The sequence below is a fragment of the Chroicocephalus ridibundus genome, chromosome 5 (genome assembly GCF_963924245.1).
Source record: "Chroicocephalus ridibundus chromosome 5, bChrRid1.1, whole genome shotgun sequence".
Taxonomy (NCBI): Eukaryota; Metazoa; Chordata; class Aves; order Charadriiformes; family Laridae; genus Chroicocephalus; species Chroicocephalus ridibundus.
Genome location: NC_086288.1, coordinates 93,107 through 113,135, shown reverse-complemented (window position 1 = coordinate 113,135; position 20,029 = coordinate 93,107). Strand labels below are relative to the sequence as shown.

The 20,029-nt window shown below is 44.8% G+C and overlaps 1 protein-coding gene across 4 annotated transcripts in view; it reads left to right on the top strand.

Annotated features, from left to right (window-relative positions):
• Positions 1 to 20,029, top strand: part of LOC134515909 (A disintegrin and metalloproteinase with thrombospondin motifs 3-like) — a 122,546-nt gene that overhangs the window by 17,730 nt on the left and 84,787 nt on the right. For all 4 annotated transcript variants that reach the window (XR_010071149.1, XM_063335518.1, XM_063335516.1 and 1 more), the window contains exon 3: positions 4,742 to 5,142. Coding sequence is in view for 2 of the 4 variants with exons in the window: in XM_063335516.1 (XP_063191586.1) it covers positions 4,742 to 5,142 (401 nt within the window). In the remaining 2 variants the exon portion in view is untranslated. The remainder of the gene's footprint in view (positions 1 to 4,741; positions 5,143 to 20,029) is intronic.

Below are 20,029 nucleotides of genomic sequence, written 5' to 3'. Positions count from 1 at the left end.
CCCGGCAAGCCATGATCAGATCTGCCTTCCGGGAGAGGTGAGGGAGCTCCAGAAGGTGACGGTCACCCTCCGGTCATCACACTGTGTCACTTGGGACAGTCTGGGACTCGCTGTACAGCCTGGTGGTGGGACAACGTGGACAGGGTCGTGTCAGCAGTTCCCACAGATTTGTTCCCTTGCACAGCATCATCTCTGCCAAAACAGTTGTGCTTTTGGTAGAATTTTAGTAGGTTTCGACCTTGCTGTTCCTAATTGAAGCATTTGCTAGCAATACAGAGAGGCAGGTGGGGCTGCTGCATGTAGTCATTAATCTACATCTCGTTGCCACGGCTTGTAAAACGTTTGGGAAAAAATGATGCTGGCAGCGCTTTCCTTCGGTGGAGGTAATTTCACAGGTCGCGGTGATAGGTGAAGGAGCTCCTGGCGTCAGAAAATTAATTTGTTCACAGAAGTTGGTCCTATGGCTGCAACGCAGAGGGCTGGAAAAAGGAGAGTCCCATTATCAAAACGTATTTACGTGCAGTGTGAGAAAAAACCCAGTCGGAGTCACAAACGCTAGATAAGGCTTAAATACTTATTGAAAGAAGAAAAAAAAGTAATGTCTTCAAGCTTGGGTAACTTGGTTTAGATGTAGAAATATTTTCTCTGAACTTTCAGAAATTCCTGCCTTTCCACTGATTGCACTGATTTCAATTTAGACTTTTGAAATCTTTCTTAAGTGGGTGTGGTTTTTTTATGCATTTGGAATTCTGCTGCGGGCAACCACACGAGCAATTTCTGATTAGCGTATTTCACAAAATCTTATATCTAAAAAATAATACTTTTCCAAATGCAGATTATTTTTAAAAAAAAAAAGAAAAGTTTAGGGCTTTTGAACCTCCATTGTCAACGGCTGTTTTACAGCGCAAGGACAACTAGAGTGAGCCAGTGGTGTTAATTCTTGGGTTTCATGTGTCTTTGAGGGAAAAAAAAGTAGCGCCGGGCTTCTTCAGAGGCATTCTCTAGCTAACTATGTTTTGGCACACAATGAAAGAATGTGATGTTCTTTCTTAAGTGCTTCCTTTCAACCTAAACATTGTGCAACTGGAGCGGCGGTTTAAGTCCAGATGAAAAAACGAAGCCGATTTGAAGCTGAGTGCTTTTTCTGTTGCTCTGTGCCTCTTCTCCGCTCCTTACTGCAAGCTTTGAATTAGCAGAACAGAGCCGCTCTGAAACTTTACCCTCGGAAAGGGAACACCTACAGCTGGAATTGCATTTCGTCAGACGGTGCCGTCTATGGAAAAAGGGTAACACAAGTCAGTGGAGGAGTTTAGATGTCTTCAGCATTCAGTCATGTCACATTTAATTTTAATTGCCTTTGAACAAAAGGCATTTCCTCTTCTAGCTCAGCATTTGGAGACTCTGGAAAAGGCTTTTGCTGACTCAAAAACTTGACAGTTCTTATTTTCCACCCTTTGTTCCTACCTTCTTGTGGCTAGCTGGCTGCTCTTGTTATTAGCAAAAATAACTTTTTCTTTTTTTTTTTTTTTTTTTTTTTGCCCCCGCAAGTAGCGGTCTGGGAATACGGCTGCAAGATGTGCAAAGCGATTTTTCAGTCGTGCGGCGAACACAGAATTCGATCACCAGAATGTGGTCTCTGGCATTGAACATACAGCTTTTTTTTTTTATTATTATTATTTAAAAAAAAAAGAAAAAGCCACGAAGAGTCTTGGCGAGGTAAAAAGAGGAATGTCAGGCTGGGAATGAGATCTCAGCGCAGGGAGCGTGAGCATCTCGGCTTTTACTGTGACCCAGTTGGGGCGTACAACCCAGCAGCTCTGGCTCCTGTTCGCATGGTGTCTAATTAATAAAAAAAATGAGTTGAGAGTTTTAATTTGGTCTCTTCTCTAAGGAGAGACATTAGCAATCCTGACTCGGTATTCCCAGGGTTTTAGATGGGAATTATCCTAAGGATAATGTCCTAATTAGGGTACCAGTGTTACAACCTGGTCTGGTAGGTGTATGGCGAAAGGGCTTGTTGTCCGCCTCTGAAAACCTGCTGGGACTGCTGGCTTTGGCTGAAAACAGGGGGTTTTCAGAACAACGGACTTGAAAATTATAGCGAACTTTTGGCTTGCCCAGGATAAAGTATTTGTGTATTATTTAAAGATATTTATAGTGCGAGAATTTAAACATCCACGTACGGCCTACTAGTACCATACCTTTTTTTTCTGTCAAATCCCTCAGTCACTCGCATAAAAGAAAACTGGAGGAAAAAATAGTTGTATGAAGCCATTAGGAGCATTTTCGTACTAAAGTTATTTGAAGAATACGTGAGTCTCTTAAAATAAGCAGATGGCTCCGAGGGACAAGCTACTGAGCTTTTTCTCTATTAATTCTCAGTTCAAGCATGATTCACGCTGGGAGTAGGTAAAATTTAGCTCATTTAATTAAATATATTTATTTGAGGAATTCTCAGCTGTAGCATCTGAGCTACCCAATCCTGCAACTTTTTAAAATGAAAATTATCAGTAATATCACTCTCATATTGCTTTAGCCAGTTCTCTGAGGAAGAGAAGAGCAAGGGAATAATTATTTCTGTGCTAAGTGTCTTTTTAATTGTCACGGAGTTTGACACACAGGTAATAAGACTTTGGTTCAGTCCTTAGTAGCAGTTTGGCCCCGGAATATCTCTCCTCCGCCCTTTACAGGATGAAAATTGGACCCCGAGTATCCTGATTACCACCAGATTGCAGAGGTCTGTCAGAAAAGATAAACTCATTTGATGGGCTCGTTTTACACTGGTGTGAAATTACTTCAATGGGAAACGTGTGTGTGTGTGTCCTGGTGCAGGGCTGCGAGCGTGATAAGTGGTAACGGGAGATGTTTTTCTGAGCAAAAGAGAAGGTTCTCTTCCTTTTCTCATCAATGCCTAAGAGTGGCAGAGAGCGGAGAGGGAAATGATGGTTCTCTTAAGATAATAATGCTATTTTCAGGATATAGGTAAGGGACTACACAGAAGGAGGCTTTTTTGGGGGTGCGGGGGTATCGTGTTCACTTAGGCAAATTCAGAACCCAATTGGGAGGTTGCCAGTCAGGGAACAGTGCTGCTAATGAGACAGGAATCCTGCGCTGACGTGGTGGTAACCACCAAAAATGATAGGAAATGGGGCTTTCATTCCTGTTACCTTTTTTCTGCTGTGGCTTTGCCTCTGCTACCATTTGTCCAATGCCTCTGCCAAAGCAGGGAAGCCTTCAGAGAACTTCTGGGTCGCCCACAGCCCTGTCTGGTCACAGGGCCCGGGTACCCGGGATGCCCCATCCCTGGAGGGGTTCAAGGCCAGGTTGGGCAGGGCTCGGAGCGACCTGGTCTGGTGGGAGGTGTCCCTGCCCAGGGCAGGGGGTGGCACTGGGTGGGCTTTAAGGTCCCTTCCCACCCAAACCAGTCTGTGATGAGAGGTCTCATGGCAGTGACTGCTCCGGGGAAGTTCTCCTGGTCTTCAGGGCTCCTTGCCGTTGAGTGCCAGTGAGCATCACCTGAGGGTGTCTTTAGTCCTGTCAACAGAGTGCGGTTTGGCTAGTTTTAGAGCTTTGATGTATTGCAGTGAAGTGCAGGGTTTTGGTACGAATTTGTTCTTTGTTGGTTTTTTTTTTTTTTAATAATTAGCTTCTCTGTTGCTTTTGAACTCCATTACTCAAGTTAGGCAAAGACGAAGGGCAACAGGAGGGTGCTGGGTAAGGGTGGTTGTTAGAGGAGACCTGGAGAGGCAAAAGTTACTGCTTATACCGCTGCTGACATGGATTCATCGGCGGTGATACCCATGGGATTCTTCTCCCTGCTGCGGTTTTCAAAGGCTGCAGAAATACCTATGCAAATTGCAGCTATAACCAAGCCTAGCGCTTCATTTTCTAACTCTTAATGGAGGTCTTGCCACAGGAGCAAGCAGTTCTCTTTAAGGTGCGTGGAGGAGTTGCATGGTGTTTCAGACCAGGGTTTTCAGGAGAATTCAGAAGGCTTGCTGCCTCTTCTGTGGCTGCTAAGCAAACCCACACCCCGGGAAACTCCCAAGCGAAATGTAAATGAGTATTTCAGGGGTTTCTCTGTAAGTTATGTGAAAATAGAGTCGTGAAAGACCTGCTTCTTGAAAATTTTGGCATGTGGAGGGTGTTTTGCACGCACTTAATGTGTATCCAGGCATCTGTGGTGTGTGTTTATTTGGGGAGCGTAACTGGGCAGAGCTCCTGGTGCTCGACCACCATGGCTTTCCCTGAAGGTGACATGTCCTTCCCCCCGCATTGTCCCTGGTTTGTCATAGCTTGCTCAACGTGGCGATGTGTCAGACGCTTTTCTTCTTTCTTACGTGTCCTCTCATGCTCTGGGTAAGAGTTGTACAAAGCATTTTATGATAATTTATAGTATTAAGAGCGTTTGAGACCTTGCTGTAGGGTACCCAAATGAAGATGCTGGAGAGTACAGTGACACGTAGCTCACATGTGCCTACACTGCATTGCTGTGCTCATACCCAGACTAGCTAAGGAGCAGATAATTTAATGCCCGTTGGTGTGTTAAGTGGCACCGCCCCCTGTCCTTTTCAAAACTACACAGGTTTTTATCATTCTTCATTAGAACTTGTCAGTGGAGTGATTCAGAGTAGCTCTAACCGGCATCCTAAACTGGCCGTATTGGAAGGGGAGATGTCTTCAGGCTCATTCCATGCTCTTGTTCTAACTTCAGTTTGGTTTTGGGTTTTTCTCTTATCAGAATTACGAAAGAGCAGACTGAGACCGTACGGGTTAGTGATTCCAATTAGTACCAATGCAGATGGAAGCTACGTCTCCAATATCCTCTCTGCAAGTCACCAAAGAAGATCAGCGCGGGAGGTGTCCCAGAGCCCCAAACAGCTGTATTTTAACGTCACTGCCTTTGGAAGGGAATTCCATCTCCGGCTGAAACCCAACACACGTCTGGTGGCTCCCGAGGCCGTAGTGGAGTGGTACGAAGACTCTGTGGAAACAGGAGAGGATGCCAGTAACACCAGTCAGACTGGAACTGCTGCCCAGAGGTTATGGAAAAGAGAGCCGCTGTGGACCAACTGCGCCTATGTGGGGGACATAACTGACATCCCCGGAGCTTCTGTGGCCATCAGCAATTGTGATGGTCTGGTAAGGCTTCTTTCATGGCATTAACATCTCGTACTTTACCACTTCATACATGTTTTTGTTGGTTTTAACTACACATTGCTTAATAATATCATTTAACGAACTTCGTTTCTTAAATCCTGTAGTAAATGCCTCAGTACGTATTGATGTCTATGCTCCTGCTGCTTTATTCTGGGATAATTTCTCCGAGTTTGAGCAAAGTCCTTAGCATCACTGGCGTGAGAGAAGGAAATCAAACCTGCGTTTTGTTGGGTTTCCTTTTTACTTTCATGAGGTGTTACAAATGGCAAGATTAAAAACAAAGTCGGTTTAAGTCCCTTAAAAGACAACCTTTGGGTGAGTGAATGTAGAATTTGGCGTCCAAACCGTCACTGTGTACTTCTCAGGTAGCAAAATCGTGGGCTGCCCTGTAGTCCAAGAATAGCAACAGATTTAAGTTTTAAAGGGTTTATTTGTAAAATAAGCATGGTTTTTGCTTTCTTACATGCTGCTTTGTTTCATCAGAAGGTATCATATGAGAAGTGAGTGGTTCCCATCTATAAACGGTTGGTTCTCAGGTCCTGATGCTGTGTTGGTTTAGAACACGTGCTATTTCATTGTGGCTTCAGCAGATGCAGCTGCTGGCTTGGTACACAAATCCCATATTGAAAGGCTGGGCATATATCGAGTCCACATACCATTCGTTAATTCAATCATGCGGTCAAGAAAGCTAACAATACTCACCTTGTGCTCTGTAAGTAGCAGGAGCAGTGGTGGAACATGACTGCAGCATCCGGGAAGATTAATGTGGTGGTTACTCCACCGCTATTCAGGAGAGGAATCATATGAACACGTCTGCAACAAGTATCCCTTTTTGGAAATAGGTTTCCCTCTTCCTGTCACATGCCCCACGTTAACGATTTGATTGCATTTTGCGATAAGTACTGGCGAGCAAACCTCCCTGCCTCCACCACCGCATGAGAAAGTGCCTGAATGTCCCAAACTCCTGATTCCGAGCTTAGGGCTGCGTGCAACCAAACTCCTCGACTTTTCTTACGTAAAGAAAGGAAATACGGGTGGCATTTACACCCGAGGTTATCAGCTGCAGTCAGTTTGGTGTGTTTTCTTTGGTTTGGGGTTTTTTTCAGGACAATCTGTTGGCCGTGTGCTGTGTTTACATCTGCCTGGATGGATACAGCTTCAGAAGTGGTTCTTGCAGTGAATGACGCCCTGGGGTTGAGAGCTGTGTTGTAGCAGTAATCCTGAACGAAGTTCTTGTGTTAAGTGAGACAGCACTTTAAGACAATCGATGGGATTAAATGGAATGAGATTAAGGAGTACAGCAGCTTTGGCGGGGATTGCCATGTGGCTGACAAGCTGCTCATGTGTTTGCAGTTAACTGAAGAAGTAGTTGCTGTCTACACAAACCTCCACATTAAGAAGACAGTAGATACCAAGGGGGTCCTAGGTAAAGAGCTGGAGGTTTCCCAGTTGTGTGGGAAACTCTTCCCATACCATCCTGGAGAAGCCCTTCATGTGCTTCCCGTGGTTTTAGGGCCTGGACTAGGAGAACACATGCTTTTTGTTTGAGAAGGAGTGTGGGTAGATGCTCCTGAGTCATCATGGTCTTGGTTCATCTCAACCCAAGCTGTCTCCTGCAGTCTTTGAGGGGCCTCTTCAAGTCCTTGAGCCACCCACCATGTGGCCAGGTTGGAAACCAGCGTCGGGGCCAGGTGTGGTGTGAAGCCGTCATGACTCCGGTCCTTGCCTGGCCCGACCTCAGCTGCCACCCGAGCTGCAGGTGCCCAGCTGCCTGGGGACACCCTGGCAGAGCAGCTGGTGGCTGTGCTGCTCCCTCTCCGTCACAACAGCTCTCCTGTCAAAAACCATCTTTTTGAGCACTTCAGCTTGCTTACTTCAGCTAGCTGATGCAACAGTCTTTTGGAGCTCTAAGCGAGTGTGAAATAAATAAATAATCCTGAAGATTGACGGGATTTCAGATTTATTTCTTTTTTCCTCCCGCCAGCGCCAAGGTTAGCAGAAGCGAGTAGAAGTTAGCATTTCTGGCTTCTCTCTTGCTGTACTATGCATCTCTCAACCAAGCTAGAATATTTGATCCCCAGCGTATCCTAAAGATGTGAAGAGTGAGATAATACAGCTTAACAGAAACTGGAACAACGGTGAGAAATTCTAGGGCCGTGTGTCTACTGGGAAGATTTATTTTTGGCTTCAAAGGAATTCAGGCGCCCTCCGGTGTAGCTAGCTAGGCTCTTAGCTTTTGGGAGAAAGTAAAGGGCGTCACTCTGGTAGCAGTTCACTCACTGTAGAGCTTACAAAGGAAGTTTGATATCAGAAGTAACAGAAAAAGAACACTTGGCTTGCCACAAGTTAGCAGAAGACCTCCCATATTTCATTTTGTGCATAAAGAGATTTTTAATCACAACTCATGAGACACCTGCTGATAGTGGGGCAAAACTGAGTATTGTGCTAACGTGTGCTAACTTCACAGATACTGCTGAATTTCGTATCGTTTGGTGTCTGCTCTCAGCACTAGATGTATGGTTATGAGGGACATAAGGGTGCTAAAATTCGATTGCCTGATTGTAAATATATGGACTAATTGGTATTTGCACTAGTAAAGCAAGATTTTTGCCCCCAGTCTCTTCCTGAATCTAAACTTACATTTAAAACCCAAAATATTTGTACACTTTTGTTTTGAAATAGTTTACATTTCTACTTTTGCAGTAAAAGTCGTCTGCATGCCATCAGTTTTGCAAATTCCTATCTTTGCATCTGCTTAATATCCCTTGAAAATAACCCCGTTTATTTAAAAAATCGCATGCATGTGCATGCAGTTGTCATAGCAAGAGGATGCTTAATTTGTCATGTAGAAACTGCCCGTTGTTTTTGTTAGCGGTGTTTCAGAAAGCTGGTGCTTCCTCTGGTATCTGTTGTGTATTTCTGCTGTTGTTTGGGTGAAAGTAGCAATATTTATCATCGCAATATTTATAGAGTTTATCAAATATTTGCCAGAGTTGCAGCAAAACTTGTAACTGAGTTAGAGTCATGAAGCAAAAGCATCCTTGGGGAGCTCGGGTGGCTCTGGGAGGGATGTGTGGTTTGTAGCACCTGGTGGAACTGGACCTTCTGATGGTTGACCACCGGTACCCCCTATAGTTACGGCTGCTTTTCTCTGCCTGTAAGGTCCTGGTACTAAAGCCTGCCCTGCAGCGGCGATCTTTAGACATTCAGATGGTGCTGTTGTAACGCCGAAACGTTGATCGGGTGTTGGGAAGGGAAGGAAGAGTGCTGATGAAAAACCTGATGCTTGTTGTAGCAGTTAATGCTGGTCTCAGGTGGCCGTTCCTCAGCTGACAGTAACAGCATCCCTGGGCTCTGTGGGCATCGGAAATGGAAGCCTAGAGAAGGGTAAAAGGAGAAAAGCACTTAAGAACTTTGATCTTACCCAGACAGCGCTTGTGGGGCACGTGTGCTCCACTCATATATTTGCAGTCCATAAATTCTTGCGTTCCCACATCTCTTTCTGCCTTCTTCCTGCTTTCCCTTCCTTTTAGTGCCCGCACGGTAACGTCTCACCTCGGTGCTCTTCTGCTCTCCATCTCGTTAGACTCAGACTTCAACTCATCAGACTCAGGGGAGTAAGTATTATTAAAGGTTATGGAAGCCTTCCTGCATGAGTTGCCAAGCCCCTTCCCTATTTACATCTTTTGTCCTCCCTTTTGTCCTCCGTAGAAAGATCGTATCATTCAAGAACTTCATTTAATGTATCTGATTTAGCATGTTAGATTGTGTTAATGGTGCTTTCTCTCCTGGATAACGGTGGGGGACGCGTTTTGTGTGTCTGCACTAAATGAAATGTTTAATCTAACATAGATTCCTAAGCAGGGTGGTTAATCTACTCCCAGGTTGAGCATCTACTGGACAGTATTTGTGCCTGACCCGTGTGGTCCCAAGGTGCTACAGGAGGTTTAATGGCTTAACTGCTCAAAAGTTCCTGAAGTTTGTCTGACCTTGTCATTTGTAGCTAAGAAGGCATTGGTATGCATCTAGAGGAGCACATGGTTTAGGAAAGTGGGAAGATAAGTGCAAGATGTTCTAGGAGGTGGAACTGAGCTGTAAGCAGATTTGGCAGGTGGCAGTTCCACGGGTGTCTTGTGCCTGGTCCAATGCTGCAGAGAATGACCCGCCTCAAAAAAACATCACAAATGTTTCAGATTGTAAATAAACAGAACACAGGAAACATAGCCTGTAGAAATAACAAAGTGAAAGCTTTACATCAGTCTCTACCTCTTGTTGTAGAGAAAATGTCTTCAGTTTCTCAATTAGCTTTCTTCCTTTTGTAACAAAAGCCAAAGGGTTGTTGGTATGCAATGCCTTTAGGTTGCGCTTACGCTTTGAACTGTGTTTTTTAGACCCATGCTTCCTTGCTTGAGTTGGGATCTGTTTTATATTCGCATATACACAATGCCAAGTGTGAACGTTGTCTTCCATTTCCTATAGAGCATTGACCTCACTTGTTTGAAATGAAAGGGCCAGACCCTGTCACTTGTTTTGTTAATTGGAGAACCACGTCCTTCAAGTCCAGGGCTCACAGACTCATTTGAAAGTACAACTGTTTGCGAATGACCGATCTTCATTAGCCTGCCTGCCTTCAGCTGTCGAGCCGGGGAGATCCTCGGAGACAGACCAACTGTCAAGAATAAAAAAACCCCAAACCTGCTCAGATCTGTTGTTTGCGATGGGTTATTCCTCACTGGCTTATTGTCATCCCTTTTTTCTGAGGGTACCAAGACTTGAAGAAACTCGTGTGCGTCTTTACGGTCAGTGCTTTCACACAAGTTAATGTGCAAGTGTGGGTATTTGGGGATTTTTTTACCAGAGTTTGGTTTTGATTATCTGCCATGACAATCCCCCAGCACAGATGAAAAAGCAGGGGCTTCTTAAACGTTAACCTTTGACTTTGTGTCTTCATTTCACCCTGTGTGAAAGGGAGCAGGTGGGAGTTTCCTACCCTCGGTGGTTTTGGCACTCCTTTCATTAATGATTATAGAGTTATTTGAAGTGTCTGAATGAAGGATGTAGAGGTGTGCACAGTTACTTTCCTTGGGCAAATATGGTTGAAATACAGGCTGGAGTAATCTCAGACTAGAGATACTTGCACAAAGACCAAAGCCTTGGTTTAGGAAAAGCCTTAAAAATATGTTTAAGTTCAGGCATGTGGTTAAGTGCATAGCAGGATCTAAGGAGATTCAGGGTGTTTTGATTTGTTTCAAATGCTTTTTTTCCATCAAGACTGAAGGATTAAGGCTTATTTCTTGTTCCTGTGTTTGTACTAATGCGTTGTTTCAACATGTTTTCCCCCGAGCTGGCCAGACGACGTTAGTAAATGGAGAACCAGCTTTCTAGGAGCTGGTGGCATGTTCCATGCGGGTGGCAGCAGTGTCTCGGCCTGGTGGAACGTTCTTGTGTTCATCCTACCCTGCCCTTTTCCGTTCTTCCCACAGTAATTACATCCCTCCAGTGAACTCCCTTAACCTGCCCTGCCTCTTCTTACCGCCTGCCTTTTGCTGTTCTTGGCAGCCCCAAGGACTTATTAACTGGGCTTGATAGATTGCAGCTGCCTCTTTGGACAGACGGAGTCCATCTGGTGACCTCAGCCCGTCCTCCCCGTTGGACCGAGCAGCCTTTGGTCACCATCAGGCTGGGCTTGGACTTCATCCCGGTCACCTCTCCAGAACATAGCACTTCCTGGAGGCTCCTACAGGCTTTTCGGACGTAGTACATCCATAGGAAAGAGGATTTCTCAAAGTTCATGAGCTCCAGAAACTTGGAAAAAATGCTGTGCTATCGTGTCACTTATACAGGACTTCAGGCTTCTTGCATAAAACACTGAGGAAAGGAGTATTGAGAAGGGAGGTGGTGGGGATTGAAGTAAAATGTCAATATAATGTAAAATAATATAACATGGAAGTACTTTTATATGTCTAGTTTGCTTCTCCTTGAGGTCATCACTCAAAACAAGTGGGTACTTCATCTTTACTTTGTGTAGTGTAGTAAAAGTTTATGCAGACGGTTGCTCAAGCTCCATTTATTTCTTCTTGTTTGTTTTTTTAAGTTTTTCTAATGGGGACAGATCTGGGCCAGTGCTTGATTTGCCTCGCTTCTTACCCCTTGCATCTCCTTCTCTCCTCTAGCCTTGCATTTATCCCATTCTTGCTTAGAGCAAATTGCCCTTTCCCACGTAAAGCCTCCCTTTTTCTTCCAAAGCTCTCATCGAAATGCATTTTTGTGAAGTAGGAAGTAGTAAAAAGGGTGATGCTCAGAGTTTCCACTGGGTTGTACGCGTTACGTTGTCAAGGCTGATTGAACAGCTAAGTCCTCCTCTGAAATGATAATTTTCCTATGGGCTCCAGCTCCCTCTCCCTTTGTTCCAAGGATTGTGTGGTCATAGGAAAAACTGAATAGATACACAGTAGTACTGCTATGGACTTAATGTAGACCGAATTGAGCCAAGATATAAGGAGCTGTGCAAATATCTTTCATAGGAAATATGCGATCGGTTTGGGTAATCGCTTTTCCAAATGGAAAAAGATGTCATGTCTTTTTAAAATGGAGCAGAAAAGCACAAGGCCTGGCGGTCCGGGTGACCTGAAGAAATCCCTCCTGCGCGGAGAGGGACCTGTCCGCCGCTGGCGCCCTCCGCAAATGGTGACGAGGACAATGCCGGGTAAGGAAAAACTGGGAGCGTGCCCTGATCTGGATAAATAAATAAAATGGATGAAGCACGTTGCGCATCCCCACACCGTGGTCCTTCTCTGTATGGTGATAGAGCGAGGAGCCCAGCTCCTGGGCTCTGCTGGTGAGCATCAGCAGCAGATTCCAGACCTCTTGGGCCAAATTTGAGAAATTTCTTTTCTCCTCTTCTCCTGTAGCCTTCTCCAACGTGACTTCCCAGGGGGACAAGGAAAGAGCAAGGACTGGGACTGTAAGCAGACTTCCGCGAGGTATTCAAAGGCAGTTTTCCCCTCTCATTGCCTTGATTACAATTAATTCCCTGCTTTAAAGCAGGGCTTGTGATTCCTGATGAGACCCTGGGCTGCTGGAGCCGCCATGGTTCCTGCAGGGCCCAGCCGTGGTCTGTCAGTGCTGCCCTCGTATGGACATCGGGACTAGTTGGGGTGTCTCTGCACAACGCTGCAGAAGTTTTTCAAGTTTTTTTTGGTTTTGAAGGTGCTCGACAGTCTCCTATGCAAGCCATCCAAAGATTAAAGGCTTTAAGTTCCTTTTTTATCTGTGCTGTGGTGCAAGTGATGCTTGATCAGAAAAAAAGAGGGGGGGAAACCCCCCTTTTCTGCTTCCTTAATAACAGCCAGCTTAAAAAACTATGTCCGTTTTAATAGCATTTGTAGTGATTTTTGATTGAGAAGTGAGGTTTTTCTTTCTTAACAGCACATCGATTCAATGATTAATGTATTTATGAACTTTTCCATGCTATTAGCCAGGTAGAATAGGTCTGAACACATCCCTTAATGCTCTGTGCATTTGGGTTCGGAGTAGTCCACTGGGCAGCACAAACTCAAGATAAGGCAGATTCAAATTGCTTGTAAACCTACAAGGTAATAGTTATGTATGTATCTGAAATCTAGGGTCTGTCCCAGCCTGAGTTTATTAAGATCACTGGATCTGTTGTGAAGATCCTGGGATTAATTACATTTTGTATGTTTTAAGATAAGCATTACATCGCCATAAATGCGTTTCCTGGACCTCTGTCGCAGGAGAGAACATCACATCCCTTGCTTTATCAGAAAAGAAAGGATTTAAAGCACAGTCCTACTGAGTAATTGTTTTCTGGTGCTTTAATTGCCCTCGGATCCCTTCCTCACCCAGTCCTCCCACCCTGTTCCAGTAAAGCCCTGGTGCCTGCTGGCTTCCAGGTCCCCACGCAGGTGTTGGAGGCTGGCTGTGGGCAAATGCCTGTATGTCTATATGTGCATTTATGAATATTCCTTATAGAGAAAAACAGTGCAGCAGTTAAACTTGAAAATAGCATTTATTAGTTTTTCAGTTTATTTTCAAATATTTTCCATGTGGCATACTTGAAGGCAAAGGAAGTCTGTGTAAAGCAGTATATTTTAAGTCCGCACGTCTCCGTCTGGAGGTGTTGTGTCTTAAAAAGCGGAATGACTGTGTTCTTATCATCATCTTGCTTTGCTTACTCTGCATTTCGCTGATGGAGGAGCTTACCGAGGCGAGAAGGTGGTGAAGCTGTGAAAGGGATGCTTGTTTATAGCTATGAATATGGGAAAATAAACATCTCTCGTGCGCCGATTTGGACAGGTCTGAGTTTATATTCCAGCAGCGTGTCCCTGCTGAACAGTTGTGGTTTTACAGCCCTTCTTGAGCTAATCTTAACGGAAAATAAATTTTGCTAAGCTGCTCCCTTTGCCCTTGTGTGTAGAGTACGTCCATACTAGCGTTTCTGTGCTACGGGTGCTCTGCAGAGGGGGGAAAATTAAAAGTAAGTTGCCCTATTTCTGTATAATCCAACAAAAACATTGTCCCTTCATTTCCCCCTCAGAATACCACTCAGTTTGCTCTTGAGTCCAGATTTTTCCAGACTGGTCAGAGCCTGGGAGGAACAGGAGCAGGTCCTGGCTGCTTCACAGTCCCCATCAAGGCAGCAGTGGGTGTGATGGAGTTGGCATCACGAGGGCTGGCTTCGGTGTCACAGCAGCATCCGATTCAAAAACTCCTCAATTTTGAGTGTCCTCATCCCGGCACTCACTTTTCTTAAATAACCCGTCCCACAAATAATACCACAGTGCAATTCAGTACTCGTTTCATCAATGTTTATTCCGTAAGTGTTGCAGTAAATAAATTGTGCTGGCATTTGTGATGAGGTAGCGTGTGGCTGGCAAGCGAGGTTGGTCTGAGACTTGAGCTGCTTCCACTTGGTGGAAGGAGTTCTGTTAAGCTCCTAGGGTTTAGCATCCCAGACAGACTTTCAGTAATTTGCAGTCAAAAGCAGCAATGAAGGGTGTTGCAGGATGCATCCTTGGATAGTCTTCCCTTGCTGGCGACATACCACCTTCTTCTGCTTTCCAAGATGGAGAGCGGGACTTCCAGGGACGCATGCCCCCTGGGGAAGCGGCAGGCAAATGACCCATCTGCAGCAGGAGGTTTGGGCTGCTGCCATCTCGATGACAGCTGAATCCTCCAGGTTTTAGCTCTTTAGTGGATCAGAAGCAAGTCGGAGCGTGACTTGACTTTCACCTCTTTTGCTGCTTTTTTTAACGTGGTTTTTCTTGGCTCTCTTCAGCTTAATGTCTCAGAGCAGGCATTTCAGACCGGCAGAGGGGCTCATCCGTTCCTGTTAATGAGAAGTGTTTTGATGAGGCCCCAAATGAAGGTCCTTCAGGCTTCCAGAGGGAAGAAACGCTCTGCTGGAGCAGAAGGAGCCTTGCTAGCCTGACTTGGGTCCTGCTGCACTCCCCTTGAAGTTGTTGTCACAGCACGTGGTTGTGGAAACCTCAGGAGACCGGACTCCGCGCTGACATTGTCCCTCAGAAGGTTCCTTTCCATCACCTGCCCTGCAGTACCTTCTGCAAATCGTCCTGTGTCACAAATGCCTCTCAGTCAGTCCCCCTGCACGGGGAGGTTATACCGTCTCCTGGCAGCCTTGTTTTGGGAATCGCTTCCCTGTCTGTGGCATTTTCATTCCACAGTAGCGAATTAATTCCTTGCCACAACAGCCTACTTCTGAGCAGTCATTCTCAAATGGCAGAAATGATGGCAAGGCACTTTTTTAGGCAGTTTTGATGATGAAGTCTAATAGATATCTAATAGATATCTAAAATACCATTTTGACCTCAGAGTTTCATCTCACTTTGTAATTCTGGTCCCTTGGAGCAGCTGGCCTCTGAATTATTTTCCCTGACCCAGAGCTTCATTCGGAGACTTGAAAGGCAAGGTTGTCCCAACTTTGTCCTGTTCTGATGGTATTGGACTGAAGAAATGAGCTCCTGGAGTAAAATAGCCTTCGCAATATCCTATGTTGTCAGCGTGCTGCCTCCAAACTGCTGTTTCTCTTCCCGTTCTGGAGCTTATTTCTTCAGTCCAGACAAAACTCAGAACATAGATGGGCGGAAACTGTGCAGATTTCTCATGGGATGTATACAGAAATGACGTACATAGTCAGCCTTTTGCTTTCCTTCATCCCTCTGAAAGATCACCTGGATGGAGGGACGTTGTAGAAGGTGCTGGCATCCCTGCCCTTTTTTTCTTGGCAGGTTGAAAGGATATTTCCCTCTTGGGAAGGGATGGATCCTTGCAGAATGAAATCAGGTTAGAATGAATAAGGGAATAGTTTCCAGCAGGCTGCTCTTAAAGTTACCAATGCTGTCAGGTTTTGAGGTGTCATTGGCCTTCAGCCCAGTTGAACTGTCCATCCTGCATCTGTCCTCATAAAACAAGGATGTCTTGTTTTATGAGCACCTGTGTCAAATACAGCTTTTTCTGGGAAAGGACCTCATTATTTGAATACCTCCCCGACGCGGTACTGAAGGATTGTGTGTCAGGCAGGATTATTTCCATCCTTGTGCTGCGCAAGGAGTGGGGTGGTACACCAGCAGTGCTGTAGAGGGACAGGAGCAGTAAGAAGACGGGAGCAGAGACTACGACTGCTTGTGAAACTGCTGTTGGGGCTGGGGAAAAAAATAAGGGGAACGCACAGGAAAAAAAAGGTGAATACATAAGGCTTCCTTTATCGCACTAAATCGGTTCTCTTGATTTACAACTGTGCTTACACTCTTTCCGTTTATCTTGTAAGATTTTTTTTTTTTTAAATCCACATAAACTGTAATAAACGTCTGTTAAAATGTTTTGAGCAAATTGCTGAGCCCTTGCTCTGCCATGGGCTGATCGTAGTAAGAACTGAAACCCCCAGCACCTGCTGGCGCCTGAGAGGGGACAACCTTATTTCCTTAAGCGTTGCTGTATTTAGCAAATGCCAAGAGCCTTGGAGAGCATGCGCCTTTCTCCCATCTTGGAGGGTCACCCGGTCCCAACTGTCAGGAAGGTTTTGGGACCAGCAATCCCTTTAGAGGTGGAGACGGAAAGGAGATTTTCTCGGTTGGTAGTAGAGAGCCCATCTTGCGGGAAAAGGGCCCCCTTCGGTGTTTCTGTAAGTTTTGGAGGAAGTAATTTTCCAGACATCTTTTGTGGTCTTCTCCCTTGAACTATATCCGTTGGAAAAAGGTGGAGGTGGTTTAGCTTTTTTCAGAATGGGCTCATAGGAAGCGTTTGTAGACACCTTTGGGTAGCTGAAAGTGAGGCATTGGCATTTGTCTTAAAAGGAAGTCTCTATTCTCTGTTCCGGAGAGGGTGGCAGCAGGTTACTCAATAGTTGAAAGCAAGGATGGGAGTAGAATCAATCCCATCTGCTTGACAGTCCTGCAGAATTCCTTATCCTTCAGTTAAGGAGAGGGATGATGACTGGCTTCAACTAAGGAGGGCGATGATGACTGGCACCAAAACCATTTATTGCTGTGTCTTCTAGGCAGCACTTCACCAGGATGGATTTTTTCCTGGGCTTTTCTGCATGTCTTTTGCTGTAGCAGCAGCTCTGAACATGATGTCCTACCTGAAAGCGCGGGTTTAAAGAAGGCGACCATAACACTGTTCTGTGCTATGAAAGAAAAAAGCAAGCAGGTTGGAAACTAGAAAAATGGCCTTAACTGTAATTCACAGAAAGGCGTAATTGTTTAGCTGCCTCTGAATAATATGGTAGACAGCTGAAATTCCAGAGCGACCATCGGCATAATGAACCAGCCAACCTTTTTGGCTGAAGAAAGAGTCCCTCGGAAGGATGAGCTGTTGCTGGACCAGGTGATGCAGCTCCTGCATCGAGGACTGGGTTTTCAGAAGCATTAACACCAAAGGGATGGGTGCTGTGAAGTCTCACTAACACCATTGATAGTCTCTTTTTTTTCTGACTTTCTACATCGGAGAGAACTTTTGAAGGTGAATTATGACACTTCACAGTGCACTGTGAGTCACGCGGAGGTGAGAAGAACAGAAGTTTGAATTTTAAGCTGCAGTGGTGATGCTAATGCTGAACATGGAGGCGTTCAATTGGGTCATCTTCTCTAGAACAGGGATGTAGGAACGGGCATCTGTACAAAGTCTGCATGGAAAAGCTCCGGCTCTTCGTAGGACTAAAAGATCTCAGCTTGGATGGTTTTCATTTGTCGTTTATTTCTGATTCTGAAAAATTATTCTTTACGACAGAGTGTGGGTTTATGTGTAATTTGTACCTTTTAAGCAATGTATTTAGGGCCTTGAAGGGCTGTTTCCAGGCCAGTGGAGCAGACGATGCGGAGGGCTGGTGTCAGGGTGCCGTGCGGGGTGTCTGCTTTGTAGCTGTTATTGAATTGCACCTTTGAGCCTTGGCTACGCGTTTTCACAAAACAGTGCTTTTGAGGCAGTTTGACAAATAATTTCCTTTCTGGATTTTTGCTTTTTGTTACCCAAGTAGCATACGCTTCTTAAATTTTTTCATTCCTGGAGGCTCACAGCTAGCAGTTTATAAAATAGCCCAAGCTTATTAAAATTACTAAGTACAACCCTTTTTTTTTTTTTTTTTAATACAGTTTGAGTAATAAAAACCAGATTGTGTAACTTCTGTGGACCCTTGATAACACACGTAGCGCACATGAATCGGGCTCTCATTCACCTTCTGCCTTCACATATCACATGTGGTAAAGTGTGTGTCTCGGTAAAAGAAAGTAAATAGATACTGAAATGATCAATGTTCTCAAAACTTAATCCTTGTAACCTCTCTCAAAGTTCTCATTGACTGGAGAGTTTATGCTGAATTTGAGACTGCGCTTTGTGTAGGGTAGAGCTACAGAAGCCATATTCAGTAACGCCTTTTTTGATGTCCCCTGTTCATTCAGCGCTGTACTTGCTTCTATCTGGGATTCGACCTCGGAGCCGCCTGGGCTGAGGTTTGCCAAGGGGGCAAGAAACAACCAGAAAATACCGCTTGGAGTTGGTGAGAAAATAGGGAAAAGCGAAAGGGGGACAAGATAGGTCTGTCCGTTGTAGGAACTCATCGCCTGTCTACCCCTTCTTACCTCTTTGGGAGAGTCACGCTGCAAATCCCGGCGTTGCTGGCTGATGGGAATAAGAGTGACCCAGTTCCACCTCCCGACCTCCCATTTCATCGAGAGTTTCTTGAAATGATGGGTAAAGCCGCAGCACTATTGTTCCTGTTAATGGGGCGAAATATTTGCTCTCCCTTCAGTTTTAAACTGAAACTTATTTTTCACAGACTCCTGCTGCAACTTGGCTGATAACTTTGATAAATTGCGTTGACTTCCTTTTTCACAAGCAGTGGCCATGCAACAGTAAATTAACTTTCTAACCTCATAGAAATCACGCTGTCATTTGGCTTTCTGGTTTTACAACTGGCTGAATCGCTAATCTGTAAAACTCCTTTGCCTTTAAGAGATTTTACCACTGTTTTTTTTTTTTTTTTGCACAAAGATGTAGAACCAGTATAAAATAATGAGTTTGATGTAAATATTACTGACTTCGGCATTTCCCTGCTTGGACGTGGCGCTTCCTAGATTTTGATCAACAGGGTATTTCCATTCTGAGTAAGAGACATCCGTTTTCTTTTTCTTCTCTAACTTGTGTCTGGGATGACAACTGTTTTTCACCCTTAGGTTGGACTGAATTTTCTCTTCTCTTGGAAGGTCTTTTGTGTAGGGACATCTTTGCTCTCTACATCGAGGGCTTGCCCATGGCGTTAGGTCCTGTGCGGCGAAGAGCTGGTGAGCGCTCCGCAAAGTTGATTTACCTGCTCTTTCCAACACGAATTAGTGAACCCGGTAAGTTGATATTAGTGAAAATGGACTTTATTAAGGTTGAGCCAAGCTGTCCGGTGTCTTATTGTTTCTCAGGAGCCCTGCGAATTATCACACTTGATAGCCTAGAGCTGTATAATTAGTCGGCTTGACAGTTTGTGAAATGACCTTGGGTGTCACCTTTTCCATCCTTTCGGTCGTGAGGTGTTCATATTTTGGGATTCTTTTTATTTGCTTTGTAGCTTTGGAGTATTCCGCACTTGATTTGAAGATCTTATTTTTCTTTCTTCGAAGGCTATGGAATGTCCTTGCTTTTTGGTTTCCTTCCCATTTTTTAGAGGAAGCCATGACTCTCGTGCAAGCCCGTGACTCCGGGAGTCAGGAAAACACCAGGTTTACTGCAAGAACTGCCAACCCTGTGGATATAAAACTTAACGCGTGGCAAAATGCCGGCGTGCCCCTTATCGTGCCCCCAGTTCATGCTCTTTTCACAGAAGTGGGTTTTGCTGTTGCCCGTACCCCTTCACCATAAACAGTTACCCACCCAGAGCTTCGGTCATTGCCACAACGGCAAAACTTGTGCTGGGTGAATATTTCTACAGAGCTCTGCTGGGCTCGGGGAGATCCTGGACCACGCTGAGCATGTTCCATGCATACTTTTCAGTTTTTAATAACTGATATTTTAAAACCACAATTCCTGCTTTAAGGACAAAGCCTTTTGCATGCCAGCTTTGCGCCGTTAAAATGAATGTGTGTAGGTTTTCCAAGAACAAAAAATAGAGACACATTTTTCCACATAAAATCAAGGTTTGTTTTTTCTTTTCGCTTTCATATAACTCTTAAGGGGTTCCATTGATTTTTCTTAGACTGTCTGAAAAGGGAAAAAAGAAACCCAACGTTTGGATTAAAACTAAGCATGAGAAATTTCAGCATAAAGGAATTTTCTTATGTATGTTTATAGAGAAGGGAGGCTAAAAAGCTTAATTTCAGTCCTGCACAACGACCCGGTAGTATTTTGC